Source organism: Grus americana, chromosome 4, assembly GCF_028858705.1.
Source record: "Grus americana isolate bGruAme1 chromosome 4, bGruAme1.mat, whole genome shotgun sequence".
NCBI lineage: Eukaryota > Metazoa > Chordata > Aves > Gruiformes > Gruidae > Grus > Grus americana.
In genome coordinates, this window is record NC_072855.1 from 58,950,756 (window position 1) to 58,970,986 (window position 20,231).

The 20,231-nt window shown below is 42.5% G+C and overlaps 1 protein-coding gene across 2 annotated transcripts in view; it reads right to left on the bottom strand.

The window, feature by feature from the left end:
- Positions 1 to 20,231, bottom strand: part of SLC20A2 (solute carrier family 20 member 2) — a 59,380-nt gene that overhangs the window by 25,506 nt on the left and 13,643 nt on the right. The window contains exons 1-4 of one of the 2 annotated variants that reach the window (XM_054823954.1): positions 14,680 to 14,808; positions 8,200 to 8,750; positions 3,330 to 3,470; positions 2,025 to 2,110 (exon numbers count right to left, since the gene is read on the bottom strand). In XM_054823954.1, the coding sequence (XP_054679929.1) occupies positions 2,025 to 2,110; positions 3,330 to 3,470; positions 8,200 to 8,488 (516 nt within the window). In that variant the 5' untranslated portion in view covers positions 8,489 to 8,750; positions 14,680 to 14,808. Of the gene's footprint in view, positions 1 to 2,024; positions 2,111 to 3,329; positions 3,471 to 8,199; positions 8,751 to 14,679; positions 14,809 to 20,231 lie in introns of those variants that run through there. The other variant, XM_054823953.1, reaches the window with a different exon arrangement.

Genomic DNA, 20,231 nt, shown 5'->3' on the forward strand with positions numbered 1-20,231 from the left:
AACGTTAGCTGGATTTTCCACCAGATTAATGTCAGCATGAACTGCCATGAGGAAAACACGTGCTCCCGAGTCAGTGCCAGGTACATGGAGCTTTTGGGTGGATGGTGAGGAAAAGATGGTGACCTGCCTGGTTACATGCGAATCCACAACGCTGGTCCTGACAAGCACCGGCATTCTGGGGAAGCTTGACACTGTTAATGGGAACCAGGGAGACAGGTTGTACTTTCAGGTCAGCTGCAGACCTGCTGGGTGACCTGGGGGCAGGTTTCTTTCTGCAAGTGTTTTCTTACCTAACTTGTCTCCAGGACGAGGAGTCTCTTTCACTCGGCATGACTGAAGGGTGCTGAGCAGGACAGGGCTTTGATACTTTTGGGGTGAGGCTACAAGCACCAGTGCAACACATCCATCGCAAAACCTTATTCCTAACCTCTCAGTTTCGACTGAGACAGCCTGGCACCTTCCACCGGCTAACAGAAATCTCTGAAACATTAAATGTCTGGCTGTATTAAACAGGTAACATACATAAAGCAAGCGTACAGTGTTTAGCACGCCGCTGTGCCGGCTGCCCACCACGATCTCGTGCCCTTGGCACTCACGAGGAAAGGCTCAGCTGGCGGCACAGTGGAAACGCACGGTGCGAGCCATGGAAAAAGCCTTTGTGAGGAGACTGCTTTGGCCTTTTGAGGGGCTCCGCATGTTTGCAAAGAGCCTGCGTGAAGCTAAGGGCTGGCTAATGTGGTTTTGTTTCTTGGGGCCATGAGCTATAAAAGGGAGCCGAGAGAAGACTGTGGCTGCTCTGCACGACGTCCCGGTCCCGAAGTGTGATGCAGCACAGGCTGCATCCGCAGGGCCAGCTGCTATTCACAGACACTCCCAACGAGGGCATGAACCCCTACACCAGACCATGGACTCACAAACTAAAAAGCTGCTCTTTTTTATGCACGCGCACAATGCAAGTTGTTACCTGCTTATACCTGCAGAAGCTCTATAAATCTTAACACTTCGTGAATGGCACAGATGGCAGTCAGAAGACCATTTCCTTAGCTTGAACTTTTTCTTCTTCTTGAATGCTTAAATATGAAGCTTTTATACCACAGTTCATGTGATTTTGATGACTAATTTCTTAAGTTGTTAGGTTTTGAATGCAATACAGGAATTTTTCCTCATCCTTTATGCAACTTGAGTAATTTTAAATTCAAAGCTGCGTCCGATGAAATTTATCATCTGCTTTTATCGCTGACATTTATTTATATCAGAAATAAAGAATGATGAAGCTGAGGTTACAGGTGGTGTTATTTATAGCAAAAGAATTAATCCCTCATCTATTTAAGTTCTCTGTATAACTGCTAATATAGTGTCCCTTATTTTAGGTCATTGTCATGCGCTGCACTCCCCCATTTTAGCAAGTTGATTGGTGTGAGAGAAATGGAAAGAGCAGATAAAAGTGTTCTGGTTTCCAGTTCATGCTGGGTGGCAGGCAAATCATCTTCCGCACTGGAGATATATAGACTGATGTTACCTCAAAGCTGCCACTTGACTGAGGTCACTAAACCCCATCGATTCAGGTTTTCTGAGAATCTAGGAAATATGCAGATGCCCATCTTCTAATGTTTGATGTGCTAGAAATCCAAAGCTTAAAATTTCGCAACTGCAAAATACCAATTAGAGTATCTCCAAGGGAGGACTGTTCTGTTTGAGTAACAGTCAGAACGGCTATTGTGAGGCTAAGTCAATGCCATCAAGTTTGTACTAATACAGAAGCAATCTCAATGTACCATCCTTTAATCAAACAGAATATACAATATTAATTATCACGTAGCCCCATCTAAGCCTCAAATACTTGTCAAATTACTTACTCTGAGCTTTCAGAACTGCTAAGAGCAAGTACAGTTCCAATGGCTATAAAAAAAAAGACTGGTCTGCTGTGCAAAAAGCAAGCCACAAACTTTTAACTCTGGAAATGCCAGCACTCAAATGGGAGGCTTTCATACCGAGCACTCATTAGAATAGTGAGATTTCTTTACCTTGTTTAAAATGAAGAATCTAATCAGCACAAACAGGACTCCAGACATCAAGCCAGATAACAGTGGGGAGATAAACCAAGAGGCAACTGTGTTGAAGAAAAGAAAGAATGAAACATGAAATAAACAGTATTTTTGCATAATAGTTAATGAGCAATAAATTTAAAACAGTTCTTGTACAACTAGAATGAACGTTCCATATATTTACTCACAACTGGTTCAACTCCATGTCCACTGACACTCATGAAAGTCAAAGTAATGCTAGGCACAATTAGAAACATCAGCCAAAACATTTCCTGATAATTTTGCAAGTTTAGCAATCAAATTCATCAGGAAAGTTTCTTGTAGCTTGATGCAAAGTGGACCAGGAGGGCCCTGTAATTTCCTAACCATCACGAATGTTGCAAGCAAGTGGAAAGCAACTGCATCTAGCAGGATGCCACGCTGCTCGCAGGGTAGAAGTCTTGATTTCCAAAATGCTATAGAATGAATGTAATGAATAATGCACATACATTTTTTGCAGGCCAGATTTGCCAGTGTCCAGGACTGATTTAACTGAAGTAGGTGACAAAACTCCCACTGATCTCAATAAAACCGGATTAGGGCAGCGCTCTCAAAATCTCATCCAGAGTGATTTATTGTTTGTGGCATGGTTAACAGATTGATTCTGCTGCCATTTGCAAACTCTCTTCTACTTTTGACAGAATTAAAAAAAGATACGCATGGCTCCAACTTCTCTGAAGCTTAATTGTATTTCCGTGCCTTCAGCATCAAATCCTTTTAATACAGGGTTTAGGCTGCGACTTGGGTTACAATGCTTCCAAAACAATAATGAAAACTCCTTCACATCCCTGTTTGGCTGTGCTGATCTTGGCAGTGGGAGGCTGTGAGTTAAGCATGTGCTGTATGCCCAGCTTTCGCCTCCCTGAAGCTGGTGGGTGGAGAAACATGACTGTGGGCATTCACATGATGGCTAGCATCGTCAAGAGCTACGACGAGGTGGTATGAGCTGCCACGAAAAGAATTAGAAGAGGAGGAATGTCACCTTGAAGCATGTCTCTGAGGGACAATGTCTCCTCAGCTTACTTTTGGGGAAGCGCAACTTGCATCTTACCCCTTTCTCCACTGGAGACACACCGCAGCCCTTAACGAACGCAGCATCAGTGCATCTTCTGAATGATAGGACTAGGGTGGAAAATAATTTAAGGAGGGAGTGCTATCAGCACAAATCAGATTTCTGGGAATTTTTTTTGCAGGCAGTGCAGACTATTTCGCATACCCTCGTGCATAAAAGGAAACAGCACTTACCGATCTTGACAAGCTGCATCCACTGGACTCCCTGCGTGCCAATTGCCACCAGAGAAAATCCAATCGTAGCACCTACGATGCAATGGGTCCCTGATATCGGGAGTTTCAAGAATGATGCGATCAGCTGCCAAACAGCAGAACCTAGAAAAAAACCCAACCATACAGTATAAACAACAACAGTAACAATAATGTCACACAGAAAATTCTTTGCCATGTACCCACATTCTTTTACGAGCGCTGCCTACACTCCACATGCACGACAGAGATCTAAAGAGAGTTTTGTTCCTGTTCTGTGTCCAAAAGCAGATACTAAGACAGTTTAATAGCAGCTTTGAATGCTGCATCTTACTTATGACTTTTTATTACTAACAACTCTTTACACTGCACAACAGTTCTGCTTTTTTTTTTTTTTTGAAAGCTTTCAGTATTTTCAGCCTGTCTGATTAAATACACAAACTGCTCCCAGTCTGCATCAAGCTTAGAAAACCTCCTTCTTCAGAGCAGAACCTGGAAGCCTCCAAGTGATCAGTGTGAGGAGGCATCCACTGTTTCACTAATGAACTACCCATGCTCCTAAATTCAGATGCTACCAGAGAAAGGCTGAAATTGTGGGGCAGGGAGTTTTTATGCCCCTTCTCAGTGATATGTGGCCATCCGGAGTCCTCTATAGGAAAAATGGACTGAAGAGGGAATAAGGACTCTCTCATTGCCTTCATTTGCAGCTCATTGTGGCTCTGGAGAAATTCAGAACTGCAGAAAAGGCTTATATTAGTCACGAAGTAGCCAAAGATAACTTTGCCATAAGGAAGTAAGATCCGCTAACTAAGGGATGGTGGCTAATGGTCTGTAAAGTAAATGCCATGTCTGGTGTCCCAACAGATGTCCCAAGGAAGGATGTTTGCCAAGAGAAGAAAGAAAGAAGGAAAGAAAGAAGGAAAGAAAGACCCCAGTCGCCAGACAGATCAGACCACAGTTAGCCACCAAGCCCTCGAGCACGCAGCTCCATGCTCCAGCTCATTTTCACGTTGCAAGGACCCAGGTTCCCTGCTCCCCTTGTAGAGGTGCTAACCTCAGGACACCAAAATCATTTTGGCAGCGACGCAAGCTTTCTGTGGATCTCGCCTAATATTAGAAAATTCTTAGAAAGAGCTCTTCTTCATCTTAAGACTTCATGGCCTTAAGAGACTAAATCTTCATGTGTTAAGAGGCCCCGATGGCAGCAATCGAAATGCCATGAGAGATCCCATATTTTCTGGCCCATGCCACCCTCTTTAACAGATCTGCAGCAGACACAGGTGATAAAGGAAGGTCGCTGAACATATGCTGTTACTCAAAATCTCAGCCTCTATCCTCAGTTCCAACAGGAGAGGATGGTTTGACGGTCTTGACATGGAGCCATCTGCAAATGGTGATTCGCTGGCATCATACGCGGCTACGTTTGGAAGTCAACCAGTTTGTAAAACTGATCTCTCCTGGGGTACTCCTATTGCTATTGGAAATTCTAGATTAAACAAGGAACACCTGCTCTTCAATTTTTTGGCTTCTCTTCCCCTGTACTAAAATAAAAATAAATACACTTTGAAACCTTTGACATGAACTTAGAGACTAGCAAGTGGAAGTGAGGTGAAAGAGGAAACAGATGGTAACATCTGTAAAGAGCCAAATAAACAGATAAGCTAGCCACAGATATCTAATTACGGAATACTCAGTCTAAAAGATAGGGAAAACGCAACCAAGCCACAGCTGCACTGCAAATGTGTAGTGAGGGCTGGGTTTTTTGTTAGGGGGTAAATAGAGGGAGTATGGCACTATTTCTTATTTGATCAACTTCACCTTGAAAACAAACAGGAGAGCAAGAGGGAAAGTGGTGGAGGACTGACGGATGGTCTGAGAAGGACAATGTGTGGTCTAAAGAAGTTTAAGGAAGCACATTAAGGAACAGAAGAAAATACAAGTCAAGCCAGAGCAGGACTTTCCTCTGGGGCTTGCAATGCCTTAACTACCTACACCAAAGCTTCAACTCCCAGAGAGATTGTAAGTGCCTCATCCCTGGAAGTGTTTAAGACCAGGTTGGATGGGGCTTTGGGCAATGTGGTCTAGTGGAGGGTGTCCCTGCCCGCAGCAGGGGGGTTGGAACTAGGTGATCTTTAAGGTCCCTTCCAACCCAAACCATTCTATGATTCTATGAACATAAAATGCATGTTCCCAATTTTTATCTTTGCAAAACTAACCTAGGAGGCAGGAGGACCACTAGACCTGTCACAGAGTCCCAAATTCAGACTCTTTGCACCTGCTGACATCATGACCATACACCCTTTCCTCCCGGTTGCTATTTCCTAAAGAAAGAGAGGTGGCTGCGGACTGCCCTGACCAAGAGTTGCCAATGCTGGCTTTCGTACTGTGCTTTGCTAATCCTGGCCAGGATGTCTTCTCTGTCAGTGGCATCTCCTCAGTCACACCAGCTGCTGACTTCAGCTCCCACCAGGACCACTAGAACAACACTTGGGTAATTCCTGACAATAACCTGACAATTAGTTAATCCTAGGGAAGTACTACAATTTACCCCCAAGAGCAACAGTTTGTAACTTCCCAACTGCCTAACAAACAACATTTTAATACGCTACAAATTATTACAAAATGTTACATTTTAAAATTTTAATCCCATTACTCCCTGCTTCCTTCTCTCTTCGGAGAGAAGGTCGCCCTGAAAATCACCATCTGCTGTTTGCTGCAAGCATCAAAGGATCTTCCAGCAACATCTGGAAAGAGGATACAGTGACTTTTGGTCTCTCCCAGCCTGTTGACTTATTTAAGCCTCATCAAAATTCAGAAGCTAAGTCCATTCGCAAAAATATGATCATGAGGCATGAGAGAACGGGGAGAAAATGCAGAGCAAAAACAGAAAGAGGAAAAGAAAACATCCAGGAAGGCTCAGAAAAAACACAGAAAAAAATATCATGCATCCAGAGAAAAGCTGGAAATGGATTTGAGGAAAAAAAAATGGAAATCTGCAGTTCATAACCTGTGATTAATTCTGAGATTTAAGATGTGGAATTTCTTCTTAATGCCCTTACTGGAGGAAGGGAATGCAACTGGTCATGAAGTTCACACAGGCTTATGTAAATACACATGCAAATCAGTTGTTTTCTTTGAGCTTCTGACCAGTTGCCTCCACAGGGGGCATCTGAGACTTAAAACTTTGCCCGGCCAGGATCAGGATGCCATAAATAGATACAGAAAAGGAAAAGGACCTTTCCTTCAATGGGGACTGTGAGCATCAAGAATGTGGAGGTCGGAAGATGCAGGTCACATTTCAGATGGTGTAAGCTGCTCTCGGGCACACGCCCGTGGGAAACGATGGCGCTTATCTCAGGAAACAGAAGGCTAAATGATGCAAGTGGAGTGGTACTGAGGAGCCACCCTACAGCTTGAGGGAAAGACCAGAAATCTGCAGCTGACCTTGCGAGACATCGGTAAAGAGGAACTGACGTGGGGTGCCCAAGAGCATTTGATGTGGTTTAAGTTGGCAGCCTCACAGAGGGACCATTTGGGGAAGTGGCTGCGGTCCCAGCAGCAATTTCTCACTAACCAACCTCTCTTCCCCTTGGGCAGGGGAAGGTGGCCAACCTTCAGGAGGCTCAGGAGCCACGACAGCCCAAGAAAACCACCTCCCTGCTCTCAAGCACATAAAGCCACCTCAGACAAGTCCAGAAACCAGCACTTAATGTCTATCTTGATCCATTAAAATAAAAAAAAAAAAGTATGCAAAATTTTCCCATTTCCCCAAAGAAATGGGAAAATAACTGCATGTAGTAGACCTCTCAGAGATTCACCTATCTCACGTGCAGGTCCTGCCTGAAAACTGTGGGGAGGCTAGAGAAGGTAGATGGAAATAACATTTAGGTTAGGTTTAAGGAGGTTTCAGGAAGAAAATCTTTGAGTGGAGCCTCCCTTTCAAATGGAGGATGCTGCGACACTTGAATAAACCACACAGCCCTGGCATGGGATGCCACGGACCTGCCAGACTGAAGAAGTGGTGGTGGGATGGGCAGGCTGGCCCCTTGCCTGGGCTGCCTCTCCCCCAGCGAAAGGGGTTCCTTCCCGCTGCCTCCTGCCCTTTAAAAGCAGGTTTGCTATTGATCCTTGAGGGAGCTCTCCGAGAGCTCACAAAGCCTCTTGCATACAAACAAAGAGTAAATACCACGGCTTAATGTTACTTACCTCAGAATATACTATTTGTTCTGAACGGAGATTAATTTAACTGCAAGCAAAAGAACACGGAGCAGACTCTTAAGGTACGCTGAACTGCTTTCGGGTTGAGTTAGAAAAATTAAAAAGACCTTAAATGCGTGACCATCTATCTTTACTGCTCCTTTGGTTTTGCTATGGGCAAGGGCGAAGCGTATGACTAATTGCAATCACTCGGCTAGACAATCAGTTTAAGCAAACGTGCTTGGATTTTCTGTAATTTTTTAAACGATTTAGGTAATTCCTTCTTGTACGCATTCATTGCAAACTGCTATTTCTGTAGGATCTTCTGTACAGTCACAAATGCCATGCTTACGTATTTACCATGTACCATCATAAAAATCTCCAAAATAATTTTTTCTGTACCCTATGAATACATATATATGATCCATTACGTTAAACTTTTTTTTCTATTAGTTAAATGGCTGAACCATTGAAAAAGGTAAATGATTAGAAGCATTTAAAAAACATAGTAGACTAAAAAAGGAATACAGGCCCCTGCATTCACACAAAACCAGATGTGCAAGCCCAGAAGATGGGAAGACTTAATTAACAATATTCACAATGAACAGGATGACGAATACACAACGAATGTTACTTGGAATAGGAAAGTATTACTTACCAACCATTGCACTCACTTCTCCTGCCATCAGCAGTGGGACAGTGTTGTTGTACAGGTTAACATCAATGATACCTTTCCGAATTGTTTCTCCGACTTTTGCTCCCAGTAATACTGAGCCAGTGGTTTCAAAAACTGAAGCCAAAATGCAAGCCTGGCGTAAAGTAACGACACCAGAGCCCACAGCCGTTCCGAAAGAATTGGCAACATCATTTGCACCAACCGAAAAGGCTAAAATAAAAGCAATGATAAAACCCACAATGACCATCCACAGGTAGTCATCCATTGCCATCTTTCCCCAAACCGTAGATTAGCTTCCCCTTTGCAAATAGTTAATAGTCAAGGCTGGAGGGCACCGCAACGGATTTGGAAAGCAGATTTCTTGTAAACAATGAGTTCTCTCTGGAAAGTGCTGGGTAGTGTTAGAATGTGAAGAAACTGCTAACTGCTGATTTTCAAACTACTATAAATACTGTTCATTTGGCTGCCTTCGGTCAGCAGTGAAACACATTCCATATTTTGCTCCCAAACCGGTACAACTGCGATGTTCTGTCCTGCAATAGAAAAAAAAAGAAAATAAAAGAATTTTTTTTTTTTTAAAAAAGGGAATACTCAGAGGAGCCCATAACAATGCATGTTTTCAGAAGTAAACAGATGATTTAAACCCACTAATGGGGTCCTACCTCAGCATGTGACTGTTCTAATCATAAAGCAATTCAGAAAAGGTTAAAATTAGGTCACTTCCAAAGCAATATGTTTCTTGCAATATCGCTGACCGAGAAAATCTTTTGAGCAATTTAAAAGGATTTAGAAAGGTTGGGAGGGGGGAGGTTGGTTGTGTTGAATTCACCGAGCGGTGTGATAAGCCCTTTTTCTAGGAGGATTCTACTTGGCTCTTTGCACCCAGTAAATATAAGACATGTAGAATATATAGACCATACCATACAGCCTGCTTCCCAGCTGATGTATATCACCTAGGTCCACCGACCTCAGCAGAGCTGTCAACATCTTATCAGCTGCAGCCAGGGATGCACTCGTTTGAAAAAATGATTTCATCTATATGTCTGTCTAGGAAATGCCACTGAAAATACTCTGAAGAGCATTAATATTCATCTATTGCTGTTATCACATCCCATGCAGGAAGAATATAATTTTCTTACAGCTTCTCAGTCACTGAAACAGCACAATAATCGCAATACTCCCGTGTATCCCTGCAGATCTAGGGAAGTCTATAAAAAAAGTTTAACTAAAAAGTTGAGCTCTCTGCGCTTTCCAATAGATGGTTGCCAATTACTAACAGTTGTTAAATTCAAACCATTGTTATAGATATCTTTTAGTATTTCTTTTCATAGTTTCAGTTTTATGATCGCCTTTTGAATTACATCTTAATTAGTCCTTTATTAGTCTGATCTGAAAAAGAATGAGCTCTTTCAAACCAAAAAATGGACAGAGAGAAAAGGACTTTAAAAAATAAAACCTTCACCATCCAAAGGACTGCTAAACAGAGCAATTAAGGCCCACACTGATGTCAAGACGGTCAAAAGCCAGAAGCAAATTTGCCCAAACCATCTGCCTCTTCTGAGGGCTGCTCCTCTTCTGCTAGCAGCCACCACGAAGACATCCCATGCCACCCTCTGCTTTCCTATCCATGCCATTTGGCTCCAGAAAAGTGCCATTTTGGAGGTGGCAACGGGTTAAATGAACGTTTAGCAGCAAATATCCATCAGCCAACTCCACACGTTTTAAGAAGCATTTCAAGAGATCAGGGGATATCAGATGAAAAGCCCTGAGCCCACCTGCTGCTCTCTCTGTTTCCCCACGGTTGCTTCAGTCTCGTACAATATACCCACATCCACAGTTTCAAGACCACGCTTAATTTCTTTCGATGACCCTAATGCAATGTAGGTCCTGCAGCAGCAAGGAGGAAGGGTCTCTGAAACCTCTGAAATACTGGCAAAATTGTAAGAGATTTCACATATTCCTGAGATGCTGGATCCTGGAGAACAACCAACAGGAAAATACTGCATCTATACGTAAGTGTTTCCTAGCAAACCCTTATGTTGATGTCAAGGATCGATATTTTCTCTAAATATACATATTCAGGAGAAGAGATGTCCCTCTTTCTTTCTCCAGGCTCCAAACTGACTGAACAACTGTTGCTCCAGTCTTTTCCAGACATGGAGCAGACATCAATCCTTGAATGCCTTACACTCTAAAATAACATCTTGGAAGGTCTTAATGGCTAAAAACATTTGTATAAGGATTTTTATACTATGAGATAACATGAGAAAATGTAGCACCAATGCATTTTTTATGTTTGAAGACTTGCTGCCTTTTCATAATTCATAAGCACTCAGCCCATTGAGTGGGAAAGGACTTGACAGAGACAGAAAAGGCTAACGATATTTGGAAAAAACAATTAGAGTTAGTACTTGTTTGCCTGTGAAGGAAGACAAAACTCCATTAACTTGAATCATTAAAAAATTTCTATTACGTATATCAGATTTTTGCTAGGAGATGAAGTGCTGGACTAGGGTCCTTCCTTGATCCTGGAGATTAATGATTAAATTCTTCACCCTGCATGGATTTACACAGTACCTTTGCCAAGTTAACCTCGGTGCCCCAGTTTCCTCTCCTGAAAATGGGCAAAGCTGACCGAGATCCATGCATGCATCCACAGACGCTGTGATTATATGAGACCTGTTTCCTTCGGACCCACAAGACGAAAGCACTTATTCCCAACAGAGATCTGTCTTTTCTCCACTTATCAACCAACCTACCAATTTACTGTGGTGACCCAATTTCTGGGGTAAGGAAGAGCAGGGAGATTGTGACATTCCCCCCACCGCAACAGAGTTCACGGGACGATGTTTGCCAAATCTGGCTCCTCCAGCCACAGCGAGTTCCTGCAGCTTCCAAAATAAACCACTAAGTCACAAGGTTGCCTTTATTAGCTTCCCTGGGAGGGGGGGAAGGGGGGGTGGAGAAGAGCTCCAGATGGTCCCAAAGAAATTAAGACTTCAAGTGTGTGTATGTGTGCTCCTAAAACTCCTTGTGAAGGCTGAAGAGCCTCCCGAAGTCTGTTGGCGGGGCTGCTGGCAAAGGGCCTGGAGAGGCAGATACGTGATCTCCCTCCCTGTGAAATGGGATATACGGCCTCGGGAGAAAAGGATGTCTTAAGTAAGAAGTCACCCCTCCTGTCATTTTATGCAAGGTGATGGTTCAAAATAGAGCTCCCTCCAAAACTTGGGAGGCTCGACTTGACGTCCAGTGCGTTTGCACAAGTGGCAGAGTACAGCAATGGCCAAGTCAAGTCTTTAACAAGATGAAAATCAAAAGGAAAAGATGAAATGGAATAAACACATGTTTAGAAATAAACATGCAGGCAGCATTTGAACAGCTAGGTGTTACTACTTTCAACCTTAAATAACTGTAAGAGATGTTAAACGTTTAAAGAAAGAAACAAGGGAGGAAAAAAAAAAAAGGTACATCTCTGCTGAGAAAGTTTTCAGAAATGCAAAATATCCTGCAAAGTAGGCCAGTGACTAAATACAGACTAAATCTTGTAGCATGCTTCTTTCTCGAGCCCAAAATACATCTGGCATGCTCAGACACGCTGAGCTATGCCCCTCACCACCTAATCTAACCCAAGAACCTGTGGTATTTCAAGTTGTTACTGGGACAAAAAAGAAACTGGAAAAACCGCTGTGCAGTAGGGAATGGCAGATCTTCTGCTCTCTGCATGACAGCTGGAAGTCACTAACCTGTGTCTCTCCTGCGCTCATTTATATTTCATCAACATGCCTCTATGCATGCCCAATGCAATTCAACCTGACCTGCTAGATGCCAGGAAATCCTCCCATTTTACCTGTGGGACCGATACCGCCTCTCCACCAAGGCCTCCGCAGTCAGGTGCGCTCCGCTACCCTGCAGATCCAGGGTGGAAAAGTTCATTTTCCTATTTACGCTTTGGATAACTCTTCCTGAACCGCTGCTGCAAACTCACCCTCGGGCATTAGTGGGGCAGAGGAACCGCGTTAGCACCGGGGGAGCTGCAGGACCTGAAGCTGGAGCGTGCATCTCTGACGGCTGTTAGAGTGAAGGGAAACGCAGAGAGATGGAATTTCAAGCCATAAGAGGCTAATTCTGTGTTAAGGCAAGATTTTTAGCTAATACAGTTTTCTTATGATCCATAATTAGAGTATCATACTTAGGAGGTCTGAGTTGAAGCTTTTAACTGTTTAAGTGGACTTAGAAACTTACAGAACTTGCACCTCAGTGAGAAAAATCTGATTTTTGGAAATGCTAAGCACGTCCCTCTGCCTCACTGACAAATGATCCAGACACCCCCCTTGGACTTTATTTTGTTGCTAGCTAAACATCTTGTTATAACTCTGTCAACACAAAGTGCTATTTCTTCCCTAAGGGAGAGATAAAAACAAAACCTAGGTAAGGAAGCGCCTTGATTCATGCAGAATGACAAGTGAATCCTCAGGAAAAAGTCAGGATCTCCTGGTAACCACAAGATCATTTTAGGACAAGTTTATATACAGACATTTAGTAAGACAGCTTTTCTGGAAACTATTCACAGCACGCTTCTAAGCCTAGACAAGTTTTTAGTGAAAAATAATCTGAAATTTTAAAAACAAAATTGTCAGTTGTTATTTTTTTGCCAAATTGCTGCTAAAAGAATGCAGAAACATCTAACGACAGGGACAAACAGTTAAATAAAAGCTCAGGATGAAGTTCAATGTCTAGGGAAGCAATCAGAGTGCATTATCCACCAGCAATCCAACTGTATGACATAAAGGAAACAGAGACCCCGTAAATGTCCTTTAATCTTCTGTCCACAGAAAATTAGGGAAGAACCTACTGCACTCGTGAAACATTGAAAGGTATATAAATCATACCATATGCAGTGCACACTGTATATAAATCATCCTATATGCAGCTCTTCTGCTCTCAGAAGTTGCCCCATGCTGCAGTTGAAAACTTTCTCCTACTCTGGACAGGACAGGGATTCAGCGAGGTCCCGGTTGTAACTGTTCTGTTGTTGCCCAAGTATGAGCAAAAATCAAAAGACAGCAGCTAATGTAGCATTTCTCAAGATAACTCTTACAACTGCTCCACTTTGTATTATGACAAGAGAGATGGGGGAGGACGATTTCTTTTCCCCTGCAGAGTTGCAAACAGCAGACATTTCATGATAGACAGCGACGTGGAATTTGTACTGACATGCAGGTTCACTTCTAGTTACCAGTGGCTGAAAAGTCTGTCTAAAATGCTTACCAGACAGCAGCTTCTAGGAGGTTGTTCCATACCTCTCTAGTTTCTGTATGTTGTTCTTTATAGAAAACCAATCTGTCAGGCTTCCCACCTATATATATATAAACTCATAAGAGCTCTGGCATTCCGGTCCATCGGTACTAAACACAGCACTGCATAGAAACCAAAGCCTGATTTAGAACTAAAGCTACCAACATCGTTCACATCAACAGTCCTTATCGTTTCCAGTTCGTCAGGCTCCAGTTCGCCGGGCCACAAGGCTCGCAAATTATCTACATTAAATTACTAATACTACACTTATGATATGAAAGGTAATATTAATTCAAGTGGTTCAAGACTAAGAACATCCCTATATGGTTCTAAATTACATGCACAGGACTTGTCACAAGGCCAAGCATGATGCAAGTATAATGCTCTGGTACACAAAAAGCACCCTCGGCTTTAAAAAAAAAATCAATTACTGCATCCACAGAAGCAGTTTTTATAACAATCAGTTTCTATTTTAACGCAGTCGCAATGTGTTTAAGCATACTTCATGCTACTACTTGATATGGAAACAGGACTGAAGCTGATAGCTTTCCAAGGACTCCCATCCAGTTTAACATTGCAGAGAGGGACTGTTACCACCAGCTCCCAAAACTTCCAGAGGATGCATCCTTTTCTTAATCCTTATCAACTTCTGTTCCCACCATTGAAAGGTCAAAAATGCATATAAAATATTTAGCATGAGATTCTGTTGCTGAAAACAATAACTAAAAACACAGACAGCAGTCACGTTTAAACAGTAATTCTACAAACAAATAAGATAGATAAAGTATCAACAAGTCCTTGTGCCTTTGCTGATAAATAGCTTTTTCTCTAACTAAAGGACAATTTGATCCTTCAGTGACTGAACAAAGTCTTTCTAACAAGCAAGTGGTTTTTATGACACTACAGATTTTTAAGACCCATTCAGAGAAGACAAGTGTTCATGGTTACGGAAAACTTGTTTTATAAAAGAAAACCGTGCACAGAAATCTTTAAAACTCACCCAGTATTTAAAAGTTGTTTCAAAAGAAAAAGGAGCTGAGTTCTTCCAGCGACTTGCCCTCCTGATTGTAAATACAGGCTGAAGTCTAAAATAGACATCCTATCATTCAGCACAGTCACATCTGAACATGCAAACTTCCAGAGAGTAGAAAGAGGGCTATAACTTACACCAGGCAGTCCGGGGATAAAATTCACTCCAGCACAGGAGAGCACACAAGACAACACCGAGAAGCATCAATGTGAGTCCCGAGTCTTATTCAGTAGGTGAAAATCTGCCTCCTCTTAAGCAAAGAATTCTGCTGGGGGTGGGCACTGATAAAACACAACACTGCGTCACGACTGCACTAGTGAGACAAACCAATCCAATGAAGCTCATATTAAAAGCAACAAAACGTTCTTTTTTTTTTTTCTTTCCCCAAGCATAAGCACAGACGAGAAAGGAAATCTCATTTTTTGAGCACCAGCTAGGCATTTTGGTGAGATCAGGTAATCTCTGAGGAGCCCCAGGTTTTCTATTTGCAAGCATACTTCAATGCACGCTTAATTCAAGTGCATGTGACAGTAGGATATGTACATCCAATTCGGGAAAGATGTTGCATGCTTTTTACTTTATCCATGTCAGCAGAGGTCTCACAGGCTACACAGACTGCAGAAAGTTAAAGATGTGCACGAGTTTTGACTGGATCGATGCCTAAGCAAGCAACTTCGCTTTCAACAGTTCAACCTAAATTACCCAATCCAAATTCCTTCAACCGCTTTCCTTTAAGTGGGAAACATTTTTGCATGTATGTCAAGGCAAAAATAATGTTTGCCTAGAAGCACCCGGCTTAACTTTTTATAAAATATTTGCTTTAATACTATATAATGCAATTGAGCCATTTTATTCAGCAAAAAGGAATGTAAATCAAAACTGCATTGTCACAGTTTAAAAATGTGACAGACACACATTTGTTGGACACGTTTCTGGTTTATAAATAAATGATGCTTTAAATTTAACTTTTAGGTTTTACTCCATTTTGAGTCACTCAAAGCCATGGCATCATATTCCAACATAATGAACTTAATTTGGTAAATTTTCTGCGTCCTGAACATTTGAGAAAAACCAAATCATCTATTTAGATTTGTAAACACAGACTTGGAAACATAATTTGTACTTCATCTATTTTTTCAAGTTTGAATAAAGGATATTTCTTAACAAGGAGGCAGAAGTTTTCTAAATTGGTTAAATTCAGCTGCAGATGATATTCAGGGATAATTTGGTAAATCTGAAAAGTAGTTTACATTTCTTAAGGAAACTCACATGGATTAGTAAGCCTACATCATCTTCTACAAACAATTAGGGCAAAACTCCAGCTAGAAATCTGCAATGCAGAAATGTAGCTAAAAATCCCCAATAAAAAAAGAATTATCAGTATCAGGCCACGATTCTTTGTAAGACACGCTGACTATTTAAGGTCAATACCCAACTACTATTAAGCTTGCAATATAGCTGCTAACTTTGGGAAACGCTACATCTCTTAAGTCTGGTTGCGAAGTCTTTCCTTTTACTTCTGTAACAGCTGCCACACAGGCTTCCTAGTTTTAGGAAAGTGATAGAGGCTGATACTTTAACACTGGTTTTCCCTTATGTACAAAAGCAACATATTTTAACAAGAAGAATATTAATATTTTCCTGCAGACCTAAACACATCTTAATACTTTTTATTTATTTATTTACAAGTAGCATCAATCAATTCAAGTGAGAGCAATCACAATTGTAAACATGAAGTCAGCCTGTATTTATAGGTCTGGATTCCAAGGTTTTAAGGAAGTGAATAAACAAACACAGAAACTTTCTTGGAGCACTTATTTAACTTTATAAAGTAAAAAAAAAAAAAGAACACAAAATATTATTTCATGTTCTCTTTATAGCTGAAAAGTTGTTGATGTCTGGCTTGGTAAAGCTCAAACCCGAACGGTCCAAGTAAGCACTAAACCCACCCTAGTTCTTCTCAAAGGACCATTCGCCCAGCCTAAAGCACCCACCACCAGCAGGCAGGTGCGGGTAAAAATACTGTCGACAGGACAAGTTATTCAGGAGGTATCTACATCGATTTCCAAAGCCAGAAGTTGCCAGCCTAACCTGTGGGAATCATCCCGGACAGGGGAGAAAACCAAACTGGAACCATTCGAGTGCCGCTTCCCACGAGCCAGCCTGACCACAGCAGTGGTTTCTTGTTGACCTAAGCTTCAGAGCTCGGTCTACACGCGAAGCAAAGGATATAATAAACAGCACAGAGAAAAGGAAATATCTTCAAAGTTTTTGTTCTGCTAAATCAGCATTGTGGACCTCAGGCATGGGAAAATTCAAGCCAAGATAGGTTGACTGTTAAGAAGAGTTACAATTTTGAATACCACTAAAGAAGCAGGCAAAGGAAAATTTATACAACCACAAAATAAATGATGAGGATCGGTTTTTGGCAATGGTAGCACCAGTTCGGTTCCCATCAAATCAAATATTTGAGAAATGATAAATATTATATGTTACAATCTCAATCAGATATCTTTTTTTTTTTTTAATTGTGATTTATTCTGCTAAATCCACAATTGAGAGATCCATGTTTGATGCAACAAACCCATGCTAGGCAGATTTATATTTCAGTTTAAATAATGTGATAGGACATGTCAATTTAAATAATTAATTTTAAACCCTGTTTGTTTTGCATTTCCACATCAGATATTTTCTGAAAGATGCCCAGGTTCTCATTTACCAGTAACCACTAAAACAACATTAATTTGCAACTTAATGTAACTTTTATATCAAATGTAATTAGCCTTTTTGCCATTCAGATGGGAAGGCTACATATTTAAGCGATTATACTTATAATACATACATTTTGAGTAGAAAATAATGGAGGATGATTATCATTTTCTAACACAAAAACCTGTTAAGAACTGAAACCTGAATACCTGTAAACTGAATTTGGTCAGAAACAGAAATATAACAAAAACATCCAAAAGCTGCAGGATGTTGTTCCAGTTACACTGTGCCAACTTAAATAAGGTTACTGACCAGCAACAGGAGCTTTCGGGCTTTCGCATACCTGCTGGTACTCTAAAATTGGGAGCCGTAAGAAGCTGGACCCAGGGACTTTTTGTTTCCTGTATCAGTGTTTGTGCCCCTGACCCTGCCTGGGAACCCTTATTTCCCCTCAATCTACAAACAAAGAAAATACAATCAATGAGGAGGAATGAAAACGGGTGGCAGATGACTACGCAGTTGTCACATAGTATCTCAAAGAAATCCAGCTCTTGCACTGCCCTTGTTTCTGGTTTTGAAGGCCCCCGTGACCATCTACACCACAGGGGACTTGAAGCAGGACACCACACATAGATCATTACCTGGAAATCAGCCCTGAGGTCCTTGAGGCTAACGGAGATTTAACACAGCTCTACCAAACACAGCACCATTTCTGGGTGCTTCGGTAATGCCATTGTCCCTAACGAATACCGACGAAACTCTGAATATCTGCTCTGCAGATAGCTGCAAACACAGTTCAAGCTGGAAAGAGCCGGCTCCAACCAACAAAAGCATATCTGCTTTTGCACATTAGGTAGCAAGCTCCAACACATTTTGTTATCTAGCAGGATTATCTCCAAATAGAAAGAGATGCATCCATGTTTCACTGCAAGAAAAAGCATCTCAGGGACTCTCTGGAAAGTCTGATGTAGTAACCATAAAAATTAAGAGTCACTTGGCATTCAGAAATGGAACAACTCCTCTGCTCTGAGGAAAGAAATCATTTGGCTGGGCTTTCTTGATGGCTCTGAAATCTATCACACTGTCATCCAGACCTCTTTTTCCAGCAAGCCCTCAGGGTCTCAAAGAGGACATCCCACCCCAGCTGGGAGACTTCCACTCCCGATGGTCAAGGTGAATTGGCTGTGCTTGTGTAGGTGTGCAGGGAGAGTTGCCACGTTACAGAGCGTGACTCTGCTGGAGATCGCACTTGTCTATTGAGTGAAGGAGCCCAGGGAAAATGAAAAGGTGGAACCCACAACTGGAAATGCTGGAGGCCAAGGCTGGCACAGAGGATGACATGGGGTCTGGGAGTTGTGTGGCCTGGGAGAGCCAGGCTGGCTCCAGCCCCTGCCACAGCACAAGCCCCCCGCTGAGCCAGGAGGAGTTCAAAGGCAGCAAACCCATTCTGAAGGAGCAAGGCTTTGGCCAGCGCTGATTCAAGCACTGCCTCAGTTAATGCCGGGACCCAGACTCGTATCGCCCGTGACTCTGGCTGATGCACCAGAGACTGAGCGTACTATGTCCATACTAAGCCCAGGGAAAGGGGTGAACTGCTGCTCTGAGCCTCTCTGAGCTTAATCCATCATTTCCCCTCTCCAGCCCCACATCCGAAGAAACCAATCAGCACAGGTAAAGTATTTCTAAAAGCCCTGGCTACTGCTGACAACTCAAGAAGCATTATCCTGAATTACTAACGGACCTATACTGACTTTACACAGAACATAAAAACTGCCCATGAAACACTCCTGTGGCAATCAAAATATAGGCATTTTGCAAATTCAGAGGCTTATGCAAAGATCCCCTTGGTAAAAAGCCAGAGTGCGGTTGCCAAAAGTCAACAATGTGAATTTTTCAGATAAAGGAAACCTGACACCTTAGATTGCCTGCCATTGCATTCTGGTGTGGGTTTCAGAGAATAACCGCTGCGGAGTCTTTTCCCGTTGAGCCAGAAGAGATGGCTGGGGCTCCCCTGTGTCCAGCAACTCTCTCTCTTCAAAGGGAGCTGGAGTGAGCAAGTAGCTATCAAGATGCCAAACCACACTGCCTGGCTCTCACTGACAACCTCCAAAATCGGTGTGGCCAGTGGGACAGAAGACCAAGCACTGCTGAAATGAGCTAGCTGAATGCCAAAAGGAGAAAAGGAGCAGCAGTATAACCAAAGAGAGGAGGGACGACACTCAGAGGTGCCGACGGGGTTATGGGAGTTAAGTGGAAGTAGATGAGGCCAATACATTGTGGCAATGGAAATTCCCCCCCCCAAGCACTGCAGTAATAAAGACATAAAGGTGCAAACAGCAATGAAAGCTGTGACCTTGGCTTCATTTCACAGGAATAGGAGCCAAATATTACACCAGGAGGCTGGTGACCATGCAAAGAATGGCACCTGCCAACTAATATGCCTGTTTCCTCCCCAAAGTCCAATAGCTGCTGACCCCTGTTCTTCAGAATCCATCTAATAGTCCACATCTATCTCTTGTAGTCTTTGCTGCTAGAGACATGAGGAGCACGATGGTGAAGCAAAAACCTTGAGTTTCACCTACAAGGCAGAGTTAATGTGCCGGCTGCTTCACTGTAGGCTGATGATGCTGCTGGAGCAAACAGGCGGCCAACAGACTTGTCACATTGGCTAGGAATTAAATCACCACCAATGCAACATGCCAAAGTATGTCCCACAGTTGGCTATTGAGCTCAGCGAACACCTCCAAGAGGACTTACTAAGAGCATGCGGTCCTGTGAAGCAGGTCAAGAAAAGCTAGGCTTTATCCTCTACAAAGGAAAATGTCGTTCTCCACTTCAACGCTTCTCCTGAGAGAAGTAGCGCTGAAAATAATAGGAAAAGCTGACCTACAAACCAGCTTAATATAGTGGCTTGTTCAGGTACTTTGTTACCAAGAATTCTCTCCCTCAGATCAGTTACTGCTCATGGAGAGATGGCTCC